Source organism: Ranitomeya imitator, chromosome 1 (genome assembly GCF_032444005.1).
Source record: "Ranitomeya imitator isolate aRanImi1 chromosome 1, aRanImi1.pri, whole genome shotgun sequence".
NCBI lineage: Eukaryota > Metazoa > Chordata > Amphibia > Anura > Dendrobatidae > Ranitomeya > Ranitomeya imitator.
In genome coordinates this window covers 1,029,151,283-1,029,171,750 of record NC_091282.1, presented here as the reverse complement: position 1 = coordinate 1,029,171,750, position 20,468 = coordinate 1,029,151,283, and the positions used below count along the sequence as shown (strand labels likewise).

Sequence of the window (20,468 nt, the reverse complement as noted above, 5' to 3'; positions counted from 1 at the left end):
TAAGAAGGGGGATTTGAAGAGAATCGGTCAGGAACATCAACCCTTTTAAGCCTTCTATATGGACATGTGGATCAAAGGAAGCTAAATAAAGACCTACATGAGAATCTGCCTCCACAGCTCATTTTCCATGAAAGGGGTTTGCTCCCAGTGTGAGACATGTAATAACTGACACTTCGCTTTGATCTCACTGGAGAGCTGTGCAATTATAAGCGCTATCACCATACAGCAGAGCAGACCCGTGTCTCATTACAAACATAAGTAGTACACTTGCATTTGTCTTTTCAGTGTGGCCAGCCCTGCTTGCTGTCTTGCCCTTCCACCACACCGACTGTTGGAGATGGAAGCTGAAGTACTATGAAAGGAACGCAGCAGCAAATGTTTTAGTAATTAGCAAGTTCACCTCTGCTGTACTGTTAGCTCTAATTTCACTGCAGAGCTGAGCTGTGTGCAATTATGATCAGACTGTCTGTCATTACATGTCTCACACTGGTAATGACCACTTTGTCAGAGTCACACTACCGTAGAACACGGCACTCGGCCCAATGTCATACTATGGAGCAGCTCAGAACTGCAATCATTTTCTCATGCCGATTCGGCATGAGGGGACAGTCGCAGCATGCTGCGATTGGTAGCGAGACTCTGCTCACTCGCATCCATACAAGTCTATGGGTGAGGGAAACATCCCAATACACTCGGATATCACCCAGTGCGATGATATTCCCACCGATGCCAGCAGCAGAGATGGAGAAATTACTTTCTCAGTCTCCTCTGCAGCTGTGCTCCGATCCCACCATAAGAGAGGATCGGAGTACAGTAGCATGACACGTTCCCAGCAGAGCAGGAGACGAGGGTCATTAAGATATCATAAAAAAAGAAGTAAAGACATATGTTTAGCACTTTTTGACTATGCAAAGTTCATAAACAGTGTTCATTATTATGAGTGAGCACATTCAGAGTGACCCAACATCCAAGCCACTAAAATGACGCGGCCAATGTGTAGAATCACGTACCATGAAGCAATAGACTTTCTACTCTAAACCATTTCAAACAATCACTTACCATTAGAGTTTGTAAAAAAGCCAATCTCTTATGAGACAAACAAGTTTTAAAGTTCCAATAATGCCATTAACCTGCAAGTTTATAGTGTTTTGAAAGTGCTCGGCTAAATGTAGATACATACCCGGACTTTCCACTCTTTTGTAGTGGTAAGGGTTTATGCAGACTTCCTTCTGCTTGGAGCCGAATGGATACTCGCAGCACTCCAGAGGTTTCAGTTCATGATGGCTCTGCAGATCAGGCCAGCGCCATACTCGGCAGTAAATGACATGTGGGAGCCCCTTCCGGTGAGATACTTGTAGTCTTCCATCCAGTGAGCGGGGAATGGTGACACAGTTACTTGGCTGTCCAGGACAACTCAGGGCCTTCTCCAACTCTTCCATGGCGCCTTTCTTTTTCTTCAGTTTTTTAACCAATGCATCTACTGCTTTTTCTGCCCATTTTTCTTCCTCATCTCCTTGTTTCCAGCCAAGCAGCCTCTTCACTGCTGGGCTAGTAAAGGAGAAAAGGCTGGTCACATTCATTGTGACAAGCAGAGCAGGTCTCCGATGTATAAGAGCACTTACTGGTCCAACTTTCTAAAAATAAGAACTTCCTCTTTGCTTCTCAACAAGACGACAGTTTCCAGAGCAAGAGTGGGAGCCTGTGATTCCCAGGAGACAAGCAGCATCTAGGGAAAATAAAGAGGGAAAAAAAATATATTAGCTAGGAGCGGGTGGAAAGCCAGATGTGGGATTTCATCATCTGGCGGCATTCAAGAGCATATTGGCTGCTACACGGCATACATTTACAGTGAGCACACAACCCCCTGAGAATGTGGTGACCTGCATTCGGAGAAGGTCAGCTTATTCCCCTCCATCGGTGCTATTCTTAGTTTCACTGACCTCATCATATCAATAGCCAACATACAATTTCAGATGCACAATGACATTCCAAGAATCACTCATGATTCTGCACATACAGCAAGTTTCCGAGGCAATAATGTAATAGCAAACCCAAAATATCCAGAATCAATGGCAAATGCTATTACTGAGAATAGGACAACACTTGACCAGCCAGTAAGAACCAGTAAGGGTGTGCTTGGATGGCCAAGCTATAAGATGCAACGGGACTGATTACTAAATAGGGGTTACATTTCATAAATCTTTGGCATTGCCTAGTTGCAGTTAGGGCGGTGGAGTCGGTAAACCAAACCTCCGACTCAGACTCCTCAAATTCCATGTCATCGACTCAAGACTCCACAGCCCTGGTTGGAGTGAAAAAGGCTGCAATAGATATTAGCTGAAAAAAAAATGTCAAATATGTAATATGTATGAGGGCCTCCCAACTCTCTGGGTAGCTAAGGAGGGAAGAATGGGGTTCTTTGGAGTTTCCACAGTGGACCCTCTTGTTTTAGGGGAATAGGCCATTGACAGGTGTCTAGCAGGGACTTTTCTGTCCCTGTGGACACGCAAAAACAATCGACAAAGCACTTTTGTGCAGGTGGAAGGGGTGGGGGTGAGGGCAGAGGCGATATATGTAAGATATGGGAGATATAGCTGTTGGTTGAAAGTTTGGCAGCCAGCTATGGTGTATGACCAGCTAAAGTGTACATCATGTATTAGTTGACTCAGTTTCAGCACACCCCATAGTATGCTCCTGCTAGACCAAACCATTTTGTCGAACAAGCTATGGTGTAAACAATGCAGAAGAGTTTCCTGGCACAAATAAGGTTTTTTTTTTTTGTTTTTTAGTATTGTTTCCATGCCCCCTAGAATTTTCACTGCAGTGATTAGGAAGTCTCAGCACCCATCTAAGGCTATGTTCACATTTGCGTTGTGCGGTGCTGCGTCGGCGACGCAACGCACAACGCAAACAAGAATGCATGCAAAACGCATTGTTTTGTGACGCATGCGTCCTTTTTTGGCATGATTTTGGACGCAAAAAAATGCAACTTGCTGCGTTCTCTGCGCCCTGACGCTTGCGCCAAAAATGACGCATGCGTCGCAATACAACACATGTCCATGCGCCCCCATGTTAAATATAGGGACGCATTACGCATGCGTCGCCGAACCTGCGCCCGACGCAACGCAAATGTGAACGTAGCCTAACAGATCAGATATTTTATTTATTTTTTAAAATAATGGAACAGTTTTAGAAAGGCGGTGAGCGGGCACTTCCACCATGTGTGAATTAAGCTGTATAAAACATTCCCTTGCAGTGCGCTGTGATTTTGCTTTGGACTTTGTATGTCATGCTATCACCGAGTTGAGACAAGACTAAAGCAAGAATGATTCATACAAACACACAGGAACAGACATACTACATGTAGTGTACATGTGAAAGTATGGCAGGAGGGAAGGGGTAAAAATCAACTGGCCTCTGTCTGACTCAAGTCCATCCCTGACACCCAGCCTAAATAATGGAGGAAGTTCTTGTTTAAAAGAGACAAAAGAGCAAAATTCCTCATTCTTCCCAGTGGAGGGCTTCAACAATTAGGCGTGTGGTGTGGGACCGTGTGTTGCTCTGCAAAAGGATACAGCTTGGAAAGATGTTTCCTTTGATGCCCGAGAGCAGTATGGATGCCTTTCCGATGCAGAAAGGCCTGATTAAATTATGCAATTAGAGCTGAGTAGACAGTTCTATATATAGCGGCCATCCTGCTTTTGTGCTCTCCACATACACACCCACACAGATGTGCATTTCTTCTTACACAACACCTGTTTTCCAAAGACAGTTCAAGAAGTCAGGTAGGGAGGAGGCAAAACTGTACATTGGCAGTAGGAAAATAAGGGTGGGAGCTCTGGAAATACTGCAGGAGCCCCCAGATTAAGTGCAGTTTAACTCCTTCGCTGAGAATGTTTTCACCTTCCTGACAAAGCCAAATTTTACAATTCTGACCATTGTCACTTTATGAGGTAATAACTCTGGATGGACAGCTTCAACAGATCAGTGTTTGAGACTTTTTTTGTTACACATTTTACTTTATGGTACTGATAAATTTAGGTCAACATTTTCACAAAAATGCAAAAAAAAACTATCAGAATTTGGGTGAAATTTTAGCAGCTTACAAATGTGCAATCTTTATTATTTTAACTTTTGCTCTGACAATCTACCATCTGATTTCCACCTCATCACAACAGACAGCCCTGACCAAAATTACTAACAACCTACTTACAGCCAAAGCTAAAGGACAATACTCTATTCTCCTCCTCTTAGACCTCTACTTTTGACCCAGTTGACCCACTGCCTACTACTACAGATCCTCTCCTCCTTTGGCATCAAAGACCTCGCCGTATCCTGGATCTCCTCATACCTTTCCAACTGCACATTCAGAGTCTCCCACTCCCACACTACCTCCTCATCCCACCCTCTCCCTGTTGGAGTCCCCCAAGGCTCTGTTCTAGGACCCTTAGGCCTCTTTCACGCTTCAGTCTTCTGGCGTCAATCAAAATCCGTCGTCGCGACGGATCCGTCAAAAATAGTGAAAAACAGTAACAACTGATCCGGTTTTTCGACGTATCCGTTGCATCCGTTTTTTCAGATCTCCAAATGGGAGGCTCCCAAACGTGATTGGCTACAGGAAAATAATGGAAACCTATATATTGAGTGTTTTAACACCCCATCTTTGAGAGGTTGCAGAGCAAGTGGCAGTAATGGAAGGAGTTCTAGCAAATATTGTGACCATCTATGCATCTAATCATCAGGCAGGTTGCTGGCAGGCTTCTTGCTTGTATGCTTCTTGGTGGCACATTGAGGAATGAAGCCATATGGCAGGCTAATATAGATTTGGGGCTGTCTGGCCAACTGACTACTAAATACAGATTTGGAGCAGGCTCAGTGTAAAAAAACGTAATCCGTCGCTGGATTCCATCATTTGACGAACAACGCATCCCGCGCCCACAGGCTTCTATTCTAGCCAATGACGGACGCCGCTGGATCCGTCGCTGTCCCGACTTTTCGACGCAGACAAAAAAAAAAGTTACTTTGTCCGTCCTCTGCAGACGGCAGATAAACAAATTCCGATGGATCCAGCGCACGACGGACGAAACGTGAGGCCATCCGTCGCTAATACAAGTCTATGAGAAAAAGACGGATCCAGCGGACAAATTCGCTGGATCTTTTTTTTTTCACAAAACAACGGATTTTGACAGAAACAAAAAGACTGAAGTGTGAAAGCTGCCTTACTCTTCTCAATCTATACCCTTGGCCTGGGACAACTCAAAGTCCCATGGATACCAGTACCACCTGTAGGCTGATGGCACTCAGATCTACCTCTCTGGTCCAGACGCCACCTCTCTGCTGTCCAGAATCCTAAAGTGTCTATCAGCCATAACCTCCTTCTTCTCTCGCTTCCTCAAACTCAATGTGGACAAATCTGAACTCATCATCTTTCCTCCATCTCATAGATTTTCCTTACCTGACCTATCTATCGCTATTAACGACATCACGCTTTCCAAGTCTGCTGCCTCGGAGTGATCTTTGACTCTGCCCTGTCCTTCAAACGGCACATCCAAGCTCTTTCCACCTCCTGTCGCCTCCAGCTCAAAAATATCTCCAGAATCCGTCCTTTTCTTAACCGTCAATCTACTAAAATGCTTGTGCACGCCCTCATCATCTCCCGCCTCGACTACTTCAACATCCTTTTCTGTGGCCTCCCTGCTAACACCCTTGCACCTCTCCAGTCCATCTGCTGCCCGACTAATTCATCTCTCTCCTCGCTACTCCTCCGCTTCCCCCCCTGCAAATCTCTTCACATTCCCTCAGCGTATCCAGTTCAAATTACTAATACTGACTGACCCATATATCTCTGAACTAATCTCCCGATATCTTCCCTCACGTAATCTCCGGTTCTCCCAAGACCTACTTCTCTCCTGCATACTTATTTGCTTTCCAACCAACCGCCTCCAAGACTTCTCCCGAATATCCCCATCCTCTGGAATTCTTTGCCCCAACACGTCCAACTACCAACCACATTCGGATCCTTCAGACGGAACCTGAAAACCCACCTCTTCAAGAAAGCTTACAGCCTGCAGTGACAATGTGGATGTGTGGGTGTGTATTTGGAAGAGAGCGCAAAAGAAGTTGCCGAATTTCTTTTGGGGGAGCCATTTCACAGATGACGGGCTTGAGTGGAGACTTTTTTTGTGGACAGAGTTGAAGCTCTTAAGGTACCTTCACACATAACGATATTGTTAACGATATCGTTGCTTTTTGTGACGTAGCAACGATATCGTTAATAAAATCGTTATGTGTGACAGCGACCAACGATCAGGCCCCTGCTGGGAGATCGTTGGTCGCTGAAGAAAGTCCAGAACTTTATTTCGTCGCTGGACTCCCTGCTGACATCGCTGGATCGGCGTGTGTGACACCGATCCAGCGATGTCTTCACTGGTAACCAGGGTAAACATCGGGTAACTAAGCGCAGGGCCGCGCTTAGTAACACGATGTTTACCCTGGTTACCATCCTAAAAGTAAAAAAAAAACAAACACTACATACTTACCTACAGCCGTCTGTCCTCCAGCGCTGTGCTCTGCACTCCTCCTGTACTGGCTGTGAGCGTCGGTCAGCCGGAAAGCAGAGCGGTGACGTCACCGCTCTGCTTTCGGCCGCTGTGCTCACAGTCAGTACAGGAGGAGTGCAGAGCACAGCGCTGGAGGACAGACGGCTGTAGGTAAGTATGTAGTGTTTTTTTTTTTTTACTTTTAGGATGGTAACCAGGGTAAACATCGGGTTACTAAGCGCGGCCCTGCGCTTAGTTACCCGATGTTTACCCTGGTTACCGGCATCGTTGGTCGCTGGAGAGCGGTCTGTGTGACAGCTCTCCAGCGACCAAACAGCGATCCGGATCGTTGTCGGTATCGCTGCAGCGTCGCTTAATGTGAAGGGGCCTTTAATGATAACATTTTACATAACATTTTGGATCAATTTATCCGGAGATCTACATTGAGCACTTATATGGAAACCCCGATGTATGACAAGATTTACATGAAACCCCTGACAGATTCAATCACTATGAGACAGAAGAGTTACTCTGGGCTGTCTGGCCCCTTTACAGCTGTTTCCTTTCAGATGTACACAAAACTGCTTATTCTTGCACACTTAAAGACAGACACTGCCAGATCACAGGCCAGACTGCATCCAGTGGCTCCATCTGCCTCATTATAGGGAACCTTCCACCGGGGGTTCCGTCTGAATAACACATTTCATAGATTTACACGGAAACCCGGAGTCTTACTGTGATCATTGGGAGGCAAAATGAACAACTCAACAGCAGCTGAAGAACTATTTTCTTTTTCACACTGTTCCTTGTGCGGAATGAGTGATTAGACGACTTTATTCTTTGGGACTGTTACAGCGATATCAGATTTATATTGGATTTTTAGGTTTAGCAGTTATCACACTAAAAGATACTTTATTTTAATTGATTTTCAAAGTTTGGAAAAAGTGCGAATTTCGGTGTTGCCTGCCTTTACATTTCTCCTCATAACTTAGGCTAGAAAAGAGATGGAGAAACAAAATAAACACCATTCTACTCAGCACTGTACAGGCTTTCACCAGATATGTCACAAGAGTATCTTTATTAATATTTTACCCATGCGAACGGAAATGCAAAATGTTAAAACGCATTTCCGAAAAAAACATTTAAATTTCAAAATGTCAAAAACTGCACATGTGCCTGCTATGCTCCTAGCCACATCTGTACCAAAATACAAGTTGGGATCGTTATGGGATCATATTTTAAAAAATAAAACTATTAGGGTATATGCACACGATGCAGATTTAGTGCAGAAAAATCTGCTGCAGTTCTGCACTAAATCTGCATCTCCCGGCAGAATCTGCAGGTGTGTTTTTTATGCGTTTTTGATGCGTTTTTTCAGTGCAGTTTTTGGTGCAGATTTGAAGTGCGTTTTTTCATGCAGTTTTGTAAGCGTTTTTTAAAGCTAAATTAAGGCTACGTTCACACGGTGCGGTTTTTGCTGCGGATCCGCAGCGGATTTGCCGCTGCGGATCCGCAGCCGTTTTCCATGTGGGGTACAGTACAATGTAACCCTATGGAAAACGAAACCCGCTGTGCCGACGATCCTGATTTTCCCCGGAAAAACCGCGCGGAAACGCTGCGGAAAAAAAGTACCACCATGTCAATTCTTTCTGCGGATTCCGCTGCGGGTTTCCGACTGCACCAATAGGAAAGTGCAGTTGGAAACCCGCAGAGGAATCCGCAGAAGAAAACGCAGGAAAATCCGCAGTGCAAAATGCAATGATTTTGCACTGCGGATTTTCCAAAAAAGGACCTGAAAAATCCGCAGGAAAATCAGGATCGTGTGAACGTAGCCTAATAAAGTAAAAAAAAAAAAAAAAAGCCTAGCCTAGCCATAACCCTAGCCCTAACCCTAGCCCTAGCCCTAGCCATAACCCTAGCCCTAGACCTAGCCCTAACCCTAGTGGGGGGGAAAAAAAAAATTCTTTATTTTTTTATTGTTCCTACCTATGGGGGTGACAAAGGGGGGGGGGGGTCATTTACAATTTTTTTATTTTGATCACTGAGATATAAACTATCTCAGTGATCAAAATGCACTTTGGAACGAATCTGCCGGCCGGCAGATTCGGCGGGCGCACTGCGCATGCGCCCGCCATTTTGGAAGATGGCGGCGCCCAGGGAGAAGACGGACGGACCCCGGGAGGAAGGAACGGTAAGCATGATGAGGTGGGAGGGGGGGCACGGGGGGGGGGGGGGGAGCGGAGCACGGGGGGGTGGATCGAAGCGCGGGGGGGGTGGATCGGATCACGGGGGGGGGGGGTGATTGGAGCACGGGGGTGAGCGGACAAGAGCACGGGGGGGACTCCATTTTCACTACACTCCGCCCACACACTTCCTCCACATCACTGACGTCACTTCCGTCTGCTGCGGTTTTGACACCCAAATCCGCATAAAATCTGCAGATGGTTATTACATCTGCAGTTTTTATGCGGATTTGACCCACAAAATGGGAGCCTATGGGTGCAGAAACGCTGCAGAACTGCACAAAAGAAGTGACATGCACTTCTTTGAAATCTGCAGCGTTTCTGCACGGATTTTTCTGCACCATGTGCACAGCTTTTTTTTTTTTTTCTATTGATTTTCATTGAATTGTCACTCACAGTGCAGTTCTGCAGCGTTTCTGCTGCAGAAAAAAACGCTGCAGAACTGCACTAAATCTGCATCGTGTGCACATACCCTTAGGCCACATTCACACGTTGCGTTCTGTCCTGCGGGTTCTCCCGCAGCGGATTTGATAAATCTGCAGGGCAAACCCGCTGCAGTTATCCCTGCAGATTTATCGCGGTTTGTCCTGCGGGTTCCGCTGCGGGATTTTACCCCTACTATTGATGCTGCATATGCAGCAATATGCAGCATCAATAGTAGTGTTAAAAATAATAAAATAATTATATACTCACCCTCTGACGTCCCGATCTCCACGGCACTGCAGGCGGCGGTCCGGTTCCAAAGATGCTGTGGACCAGGACCTTCGTGACGTCACAGTCATGTGACCGCGACGTCACCGAAGGTCCTGGTCGCATAGCAAACCTGAGACCGGACGGCCGCGTGCAGGGCTGAGACTTCAGAGGTGAGTATAGCTTATTTTTTATTTTAATTCTTTTTTTTTTTTACCACAAATATGGTTCCCGGTGCCTGGAGGAGAGGTTCCTCTCCTCCACCCCGGGTATAACCCGCACATTATCCGCTTACTTCCCGCATGGTGTGCACAGCCCCATGCGGGAAGCGGATCAACGCATTTCTATGGGTGCAGAATCGCTGCGATTCTGCACAAAGAAGTGACATGGTCCTTTTTTCCGCAGCAATTCAGCGCGTTTTTTTTTCGGGATTTTCCGCATCATGTGCACTGCGGTTTTTGTTTTCCATAGGGTAACATTGTACTGTACCCTGCATGGAAAACAGCTGCGAACCCGCAGCGGCAAAATCGCGGCGGTTCCGCAGTTAAAACCGCATAATGTGAACATACCCTTACAGTGTCAGTTCGAAAATCTGGAGTTCAGATCTGTTCAGCCTGTGGTCTAAATGTGTGGGGTCCATATTTACCAAATAATCCATGATTTTTAGATATTGTATTATTTTATTATGTTAGAGCTTAGGAGAGGGCAGAGGAGAAAGCTTTGGAGAATGACCAGGGGTAGACAGTGAATGCAGAGCAGATGACCGGCTGGCAGCTCGAGCCTCCAGAGGCCGTATTCACACCAAATCTTAACACCCAGGCAACTCCTCAAATGGAGGGAGAAAAATATTCTTAACATCCAGTTCATGTATTGTACAAACCAGGACTACGAAGAGGAGGAGAGTTTGTGAAAACATCGGTTACAGGAAGCAGAACCCATCACAGGGACTCAGCAATACCGGACTGTCATTCCATGTAGTGAAACAGAAATAAAAACAAGGGCCTTTTCATTCAGCAAAGAGAGTGAAGTCCATGACGTGGTAGAAGTCGGCACAAGATCGGCAATGGATGGCATAACTGGTGATGTGACCTGTGAATATGATCGGCTCTGGTGGCGGCTACTGTACTCTCCAAAGATTGTGAAAATGAAGAAGTAGAAGTGACTTTTCTGCACCTTCTGGTCCTTTGTGTATCCAAGAAAACCAGACATTGTAAAAGTTAATAAAAATCAGATATTGACTGAGGTGGAGCCGAGCACCATGACAGGCTGTCCATACTCTGACACAAAAGGAAACGGCCATTGCTGGTAAGCGCATATGGACAAGATTACATTTCACCCACTAGAAGGGACAAATTGATGATAAAAAGCCAGTTTAATAACGTACTACTGATTGTTTAATTAGTTCATATTTTATAGAACGAGGATTTAACTACAGGACTATTCTTCTTAAACACTTCATAAACGACATGTTTAGTGATATAATAGAAAAAAAATTGTTCCATGTATAAATAGGTGGTAAAAATATTGGTTCTTTTAATCTGTTTTTTAACATATAATTAGGATGAGACTGTATTTAGAAAATCACAACTGAGGATATGATCACCTTTTTTCTTTTGGCTTGCTCAGCATTTTCAACCTGAATGCACTGAACAAGTTGTGTTATGATGATTAAGATGTATCTATTCTGGCACTTCGGTATTTTTTTTTGTGTGTTTCTTTATTGTTGCATATAAATGTTGAATTCAATAAGTTGTAATTTGAAAAGAAAAAAGGAAGAAACTCGCACAGACATAAAATCAGATGATTCAAGGCTTAAAAAAAAAGTACAAATTTGAGAGGTCCCAAGTTGAATCCCTGTACAAATATTGACAAGAACACAAGTAACACACATGCATGTTTTCACAATTTTAAAACATACGTTTTTTTTTCACAATTGCGCTTCAAAATTTTGAATTTGATTTCTCCAAAACAAAATATAAAGAAACTTAGTCTTGTGACCTATCAAACGAAAGCAGGTACGGTTCTGAGAACAATGATGCCTCTCCCACCTATTTATTTTAATTCTAGCCCAAGATATTACATTTGTCTTTTTGTTTTGCGATATGATGAAGAAGCATAGTTTTCAGCCTCGGTTTTTATGGTGTTCACAGAAAGGGTTAACTAGTGAGAGTTGTATAGATCAGGTCATTACGGACACTGCGATACCAAATGTGTACAGTTTGTTTATTTTTCCATACAAAATACGTAGGAATGGGAAAAATATCTCTGATCTCTTATTATTTTGTCATGAACCCCTATTCAACCAAGTGTTGTGAAAGGGTTAATGGACAGAATGGCATGAAAAACGATTAGTGTTCAAGGTTTGATTAGTCCGCATAAACCTTAGTCCCTGAGATTCTTTATTCTTTTAAACACCAATGTCCATTATAAAGGAGAAGCTTTCATGACAAAACTTGGGAGGACTGGCCCCAATGGTCACCACACAGCTGGATGCACACAATGCTCATCCTTGCCTTCCAAGCTGCAATGAGCGCATCAACAAGCATTGTCAAATTATTTAAAGGGTAACACCAGAACTTTATGCATGGAGCACAAATGCAGCTGGATCAGAATCAGGAAAATCAAAATGATGTGGATTTTCTTGCTGAAGTGCTATGGCATTGCGGCATATATTTTTGAATGAAATTACAAGACATGATAAAACGTAATAGAATTAAAAAAGGAAATAGGGCAGCACATAGAGCAATAATAGTTGTTATAGTTTACAATATACAGGGTGGTCCAAAAGTAGTGGACAGTATGTGTAATAGGGTTATGAAGGGGGTATTTCAGGTTTTGGTGTTTTTGGACTTTTTTTATGGAACAGTCATAGGGGATACCGTATTTTTCAGACTATAAGACACACCGGACCATAAGATGTACCCCAAATTTGGGGTGAAAACTGCAGGAAAAAAATATTTTTTTATAAGATGGGGGTCCATCTTATTGTCCGAATTTAAGGTATCTTACCAGAGGACTGGCGGTGGCAGAGCAGGGTCACGGGATGCATGGTGTCAGTGATGCTGAGGCGCGGTGGGCGGTACGGTGTGCACCTGAGCAGGGTCCCTTCCTGCTTAGGTGGGTGACGCCACGGTCTGGTGTCCATGGGGGGGTTAAGGCAGTGCTATGGCAGCAGCAGACGTGCGATCACCTCCTCAGGTGAGGTGACGCTGCGGCCTGGTATCCAAGGTGAGCAGCAGAGATGTGTTAATCACTGGTTTCTCGGTGGCGGCGGCCATCTTGCTGAGGCCGCGCATGCGCAGATTGAGTGCTCTGCTTCCCGGCACGTGCACAGATGGGGATCGCGGCGGCCATTTTCCTGAAGCCGAGATCTCAATTTTCAAACTCTGCTTCAGGAAAATGGCTGCCGCGATCTCAATCTGCGCACGTGCGGCCTCCCGCGGCCATTTTCCGGAAGCCCTGGGAAGCAGAGAACTCAATCTGCACACGCGTGGCCTCAGGAAGATGGCCGCCTCCACCGAGAAAGCCGTGATTCACCCGGCTCTGCTGCTTGCCTTGGATACCAGGCAGCGGCATCACCTCACCTGTGGAAGGGACCCTGCTCACGCCATACCGCTCACCACACCTCATCATCCCTGCACCTCTGCCACCGCCACACCACTGCCGATAAGCCTGCATTCAAACTATGAGAAGCACCCCCCATTTTCCTCACAATTTTTTTTGGGGAAAAGTGCGTCTTATAGTCTGAAAAATATGGTAAGTATCTCGAAATGCTAATGAATCAGGTTGTTCGCCAATTACAGCAACAGCCTAATTCAAATTACCTTTATTTCCAACAAGATGGGGCCCCTCCACATTATTCAAGAGTAGTCCGCGAGTATCTTGATGAAACATTTCCTTATAAATGGATTGGCCAAAGAGGCCCACTTGATTGGCCGGCACGTTCACCAGACTGGACCCCAATAGATTTTTTTCTTTTGGGGAGTACTCAAGGACAAAGTTTATAGTCGAAAACCAAAAAGTTTCAGTGATTTGAAAAATTACATAAGAGATGCATTTCAAGAAATTAATACCTAAAGACACGTGCAAAATTGTTTGTCGAAGCGTAAGAGGCAGACTTCAAAGCTGTGCAAATTATGATGGAAAACAGTTTGAGCACCTGCGTTGATCAAATTTAAGGGATTTTGTATTATTGTTCAGAAGTCAATGTTATGCTTGTGTTAGTAAATATAATTTTATATAAAAAAATCTAAATAAATGTTTTTATTTTCTGTCCACCTACTTTTGGACCACCCTGTATAGTGGAGTCAAAAGATTCCACCACCGCTCACAGTAATTATATATGGGGATACACAGAGTGCAGCAGACAAGGTGTGTGTGTGTGTGTGTGTGTGTGTGTGTGTGTGTGTGTGTGTGTGTGTGTGTATATATATATGTATATGCATATATATATATAAATATGTGTGTATATATATATATATATATATATATATATATATATATATATATATATATATATATATATATATACACACACACATATATGTATGCGTGGTGTGTGTAAAGGTACTGTCACATTAAGCGACGCTGCAGCGTCGCTGGAGAGCTGTCACACAGACAGCTCTCCAGCGACCAACGATGCCGAAGTCCCCTGGTAACCAGGGTAAACATCGGGTTACTAATCGCAGGGCCACGCTTAGTAACCCAATGTTTACCCTGGTTACCAGCGTAAACAACAAACACTACATACTTACATTCCGGTGTCTGTCCCCCGGCGCTCTGCTTCTCTGCACTAAGCGCAGCGGCCAGAAAGCAGAGCGGTGACGTCACCGCTGTGCTTTCCGCCCGCTGCGCTTACACAGTGCAGAGAAGCAGAGCGCCGGGGGACAGACACCGGAATGTAAGTATGTAGTGTTTGTTTTTTTACATTTACACTGGTAACCAGGGTAAACATTCAGCGATGTCTGCGGGAGGTCCAGCGACAAAATAAAGTTCTGGACTTTCTGCAGCGACCAACGATGGCACAGCAGGATCCTGATTGCTGCTGCCTGTCAAACTGAACGATATCGCTAGCCAGGACGCTGCAACGTCACGGATCGCTAGCGATATCATTCAGTGTGACAGTACCTTTAGGGTATGTTTCCACGGGGCGTATTCCTACAGTATTTGCTGCGTCCTGATGTTACAGAGGTATCCGCTGCATCCAAAGCGCTGGGATTCCGGACAGTGGACACATAGCCTAAGGGTTGTTTTCTTTCAAGATTGTATAATATTCATTATGTAAACTAGGGGGCCATTCAGTGAAGGATCAATGACCTGTCAGCAGTCTTCAGTATGAATACCTAATCAGAGCACCACATGAAGACCCCCACAGGCCGCCCCGCAGCATTAACTGAAAATAAAGCTTAAACAACAAGGTACCATTTTAATCAGTATCATGGCGCTGACCTGACACTGTAGGTTACGGTGCACAATCCTGCTGACAGGTTCCCTTTAACAATATAAGGTGCAGAGCATGAAATGAGAATAATCCCCATTTATATCATCCTAATGGAAATAAGTAAAAACCAAGCGTAATGAATAATAATTCTCATCCATGTCTGCCCTAAGAGGCTGTGGCAGTCCATATAAGTAATTTGATATAATATAAAAGTATAGTTACACATAAAAAATAAGTAAAGTTACAGACACAGGAGTTCATGCTGTATATATGGCTACTGCTGCCCCATACTGTGGAGTGTGAATAAAGAAACTGCTTGAACATAAATATAGGTAAAATTACTGTGGAGTGTGGGGCAGTATGAACTCCTGTCAGTAAGTTTATTTATTTTTTATTTTTTTTAAATCAAATTACCGTACTTATTATATGGACTGCCACAGCCTCTTCTGACAGACATGGAGGATTATATATATTTTTTTATTTATATTCATTAGGATGATATAAAATGGTGATTATCATCTTTTCATGCACTGCACTTTATATATCCCATATATGAAATCTTTTTTGACTCTATATTGTGAACCATAACATCTATTGTTGCTGTATGTGCTGCCTTACTACTTCTTTATAAATGGTTTTCATTTTATGTCTTGTAATTTGTGTTTTTTTAATCAGTCTTGTCCATTTTGGTGTCTAATAAAATGTAATTATATGAAATTATTGTGATTACTTATATTTGTTCAGTCAGTTTCTTTATTCATATCTTGTGCTGTCTGCTTGAATTGTGCATAGGACAACATACATCTATTTAACATTTTGGGATCAATTTCCTTCTTATTTTGGATTTAAAGTACGGTATGTGCACACGTTCAGGATTTTTCGCTTTTGTTTGCGGTTTTTCACGATAAAAACGCATACATATGCATCTTATCAATTAGAATGCATTCCGCAATTTTTGTGCACATGATGCGTTTTCTTCCTTGAAAAAAAAAACCTCATCGCTGTAAAAAAAAAAAAAGCAGCATGTTCATTAATTTTGCAGATTTTTCGCATTTTTCCCGCTATTTAATGCATTTCTGCCAGAAATCCGCATGCTTTTTTCCCCGCATTTTTCCCCCAATGCATTAAATAGCGGGAAAAATGCGGAAAAAAAAGCATGCGGATTTCTGGCAGAAATGTCCGGTTTTTAGGGTTATTTAAAATGTCCCCAATAAAAGATTCAAATCGATCAACAAAAACAAACAAAAATAAAAATAAAAATCAAGTCCCCACTCAGGTCGTCACCCGTTAGCGGAAATATATGGGGCTTCCACGTTCCTGATAGTACAAAGGCTCTGGAAAAGCGAAATGGCTCCTTGACCTCCAAAAGAAATTCAGCAAATTCTGTGCTCCCAAATCCCCCTCCTTTCTGAGCCCATTGTGCCCAAACAACATTTAGAGTCCACATGTTTGGCATTTCTGTAGCGATGAGAGTCCACCTAATTTACAGGTGTGTCCCCAGGAGCATGAGCTGGGCACTAGAATAGCAGTTTGCAATTTTAAAGGGAATCTGTCACCCCATTTTTCGCCTTTAAGCTAAGGGTACCGTCACACTAAGCGACGCTGCAGAGATACCGACAACGATGTCGATCGCTGCAGCGTCACTGTTTGGTCGCTGGAGAGCTGTCACACAGACAGCTCTCCAGCGACCAACGATCCCGAGGTCCCCGGTAACCAGGGTAAACATCGGGTTACTAAGCACAGGGCCGCACTTAGTAACCCGATGCTTACCCTGGTTACCAGCGTAAACGTTAAAAAAAACAAACACTACATACTTACATTCCGGTGTCTGTCCCCCGGCGCTCTGCTTTCCTCTGCACTGTCAGCGCCGGTCAGCCGGAAAGCAGAGCGGTGACGTCACCGCTCTGCTTTCCGGCTGGCCGGCGCTGACACAGGATGCAGGAGGAGTGCAGAGAAGCACAGCGCCGGGGACAGACACCGGAATGTAAGTATGTAGTGTTTGTTTTTTTAACGTTTACGCTGGTAACCAGGGTAAACATCGGGTTACTAAGCGCGGCCCTGCGCTTAGTAACCCGATATTTACCCTGGTTACCAGTGAAGACATTGCTGGATCGGCGTCACACACGCCGATTCAGCGACGAAATAAAGTTCTGGACTTTCCTCAGCGAGCAACGATCTCCCAGCAGGGGCCTGATCGTTGGTCGCTGTCACACATAACGATTTCCTTAACGATATCGTTGCTACGTCACAAAAAGCAACGATATCGTTAACGATATCGTTATGTGTGACGGTACCTTAAGGTTACCGGCATCAAGGGCTTATCTACAACATTCTGTAATGCTGTAGATAAGCTGCCAACCCCCTCCCCCCATATGTAACCTGAAAGATAAGACAAACAAGTTAGATTATACTCACCAAGGGGCGGTACCGGTCCGAGTAATGCAGTGCACAGGTGACGGGCCTCTCTGACCTTTCCGGGTGCCAGCGCACTGCAGTACTTTGCTCTGCCTTCAACAGGAAAAATCAGTACGCCTGCGCAGGAGCCACGACAGGAAGCAAAAAAAGAGGACGTCATCGCATGAAGATGGGAGGTGCTGCACCCGGACCATGACGCCCATCGGACCGCACATGGACCGCCCCTGGGTGAGTATAATCTAACTTGTTTGTCTTATCTTTCAGGTGACATCGGGTGGGGGTGGGGGGGCTTATCTACAGCATTCCAGAATGTTGTAGAGAAGCCCCTGATGCCGGTGGCCGCAGCTTATAGACGAAAAATGGGGTGACAGATTCCCTTTACCTCCACAACATCCACTACTGCTTGTTTCAGGAAAACACCTATACAATCCGATGTAACCCTTCGGCAATTTAATTTCCAAAATAGGGTCACTTGAGGGGAGATTCTGCTCCTCTAGCACTTAGGGGCGCTGTATATGGAATCTGCAATCTATTCTAGGAAATTCTGCGCTCAAAGAGGCAAAAAGCGCTCTATTCCTCCAGAGTCTCACTATATGGCCAAGCAGTACTATACAGCCACAAGTGCGACAAATTTTGGTGCCATTTTTACCCATTTCCCAGTGTGAAAATATAAAATCTGGGGAAAAGGCAAAATGTGTGGTAAAAATTTAATTTTTTTCTTCAGTGCCCAATGGTATAAAATTCCGTGGTACCTATGGTGTCAATGTGATCACTGCACCCCTAGATGAATTCATTGAAAGGTGGTTTGTAAAATGGGGAGGAGGGGGTTCTGCTGCTCTGGCACCTCAGGGGCTCTGCCAATGTTATATGGCACCCTCAAAACATTCCAGCAAAATATGAACTACCGTATATGGCGCTTGATACCTTCTGAGATTTGTCCTGTGCCTCAAAAGTAGTTTTCAGCCACATATCAGCGTACCCAGGCGAAATTGCACAACAAATTTTGGGGTCATTTTTCTCATGCTAACCTGATGAAAATGAAAAAAAAATTGGGGCTATAACATTTTTGTGGGAAAAATAATTTCTCATCTTCACAGATCATCGTTGTAAAATTGTGAAGCACCTATGGGTCAAGCTACTCACTACACATCTAGGTAAGTTCCTTGAGGGGTCTAGTTTCCAAAACGGTGTCACTTGGTCAGGGTTTACACTGTTTAGGCACATCAGGGGCTCTCAAAATGTGACATGGTGCCCACTAAATATTCCAAGAAATTTTGCATTTAAAAAGTCACATGGCGTTCCTTCCAATCTTAAGATACCGTCACATTTAGCGACGCTGCAGCGATCTAGACAACGATCCCGATCGCTGCAGCGTCGCTGTGTGGTCGCGGGAGAGCTGTCACACAGACAGCTCTCCAGCAACCAACTATGCGAAGTCCCCTGGTAACCAGGGTAAACATCGGGTTACTAAGCGAAGGGCCGCGCTTAGTAACCCGATGTTTACCCTGGTTACCAGTGCTAATGTAAAAAAAAAAAAAAACACTAAATACTTACATTCCGGTGACTGTCCCCCGTCGCTGTGCTTTCCTGCACTGACTGAGTGCCGGCCGGCCGTAATGCACAGCGGTGACGTCACCGCTGTAACCTGCTTTACGGCTGGCCGGCGCTGACAGTGCAGGGAAGCAGAACGCTGAGGGACGCGACAGACACCGGAATGTAAGTATGAAGTGTTTGGTTTTTTTTACATTTACACTGGTAACCAGGGTAAACATCGGGTTACTAAGCGCGGCCTTGCGCTTAGTAACCCGATGTTTACCCTGGTTACCAGTGAAGACATCGCTGAATCGGCGTCACACACGCCGATTCAGTGATGTCTGTGGGAGATCCAGCGACGAAATAAAGTTCTGCACTTTCTGCTCCGACCAACGATGTCACAGCAGGATCCAGATCGCTGCTGCGTGTCAAACACAACGATATCGCTACGTCGTCACGGATCGCTAGCGATATCGTTGTGAAGTTTGTCAGTGTGAAGGTACCTTTAGGTCTCCTGTACGCCCGAACATTAGTTCTCCCCTCCTCACCCACATATATGGGGTATCTGCATGCTCAGGAAACATGGCCCAACAATTTTTGGGGTCCACTTTCTCCTGTTATCCTTGTGAAAACAATAAAAAAATTGGGTCTAAAGCAAAATGTTCATTTTTTCCTTCCACATTCCAAAAATGCCTGTGAAGCACCTGAAGGGTTAATACACTTGAATGTTGTTTTGAGCACCTTGAGGGGTGCAGGTTTTAGAATGGTGTCACTTTTGAGTATTGTCTGTCATATAAACCCTTCAAATAAAATAAAAAATAGTTTTATTTTTTTTTTTTCTTTAGAAAACTCTGTGTCCTAGTAGATCAGTCTAGCTGCCCCTCGTCACCATTACCCACGTGTGGCACTAAGATAACTGGATGCACCAAGCCTGTACCCTGCCTTGTCTGCAATAAAGCAGATTGGCAAGGTTTGTTTTTACCACAACTAGTATAATGGAGTATAATAGAGTTATAGATTTAATACAGTTGAGCAAAACGAATTGCAGGACCCTGGTTCAGCAGCATCATCGATAATCCTTCCAGAGCCATGCAAACTTCCGACAACTCTTCTGATTTACTCTACCTAATGTAATCGATGCAACATGACACCATGCCTAAGAAAAAGTGCTAATTGATAGATGCTAGGCTACGTTCACATTTGCGTTGTTGGGCGCAGCGTCGTCGACGCATACCGACACGCGTCATGCGCCCCTATCTTTAACATGGGGGGCGCATGGACATGCTCCGGTATGCGTTGTATTGCATTTTACGACGCATGCGTCAATTAGACGCACCAGACAGGGCGCGGAAGACGCTACTTGTAGCGTTTTCCCTGCGCCAAAATTCAAGAACATTACTAGTTTATGGCAACGCATGCGTCAAAAAACGCAGCGTTGTGTTTTGCGTTGTTGGTTGCGTCGACGACACTGCGCCCAACAACGCAAATGTGAACGTAGCCTTAGCAGAGCGCTGGTCCCGAATCCAGACTACAGATGTAGCAGTTAGCCTATGTATTTTTTTTGCTCAACTCACAAAATTATATAAATTTATAAATCCCTAGTTAGAC

The 20,468-nt window shown here is 44.6% G+C and overlaps 1 protein-coding gene across 3 annotated transcripts in view; it reads right to left on the bottom strand.

Annotated features, from left to right (window-relative positions):
* SMAD1 (SMAD family member 1) overlaps nucleotides 1-20,468 on the bottom strand; it is a 73,673-nt gene that overhangs the window by 34,763 nt on the left and 18,442 nt on the right. For all 3 annotated transcript variants that reach the window (XM_069744024.1, XM_069744025.1, XM_069744026.1), the window contains exon 2: nucleotides 1,181-1,726. In XM_069744024.1, coding sequence (XP_069600125.1) covers nucleotides 1,181-1,580 — 400 coding nt within the window. In that variant the 5' untranslated portion in view covers nucleotides 1,581-1,726. The remainder of the gene's footprint in view (nucleotides 1-1,180; nucleotides 1,727-20,468) is intronic.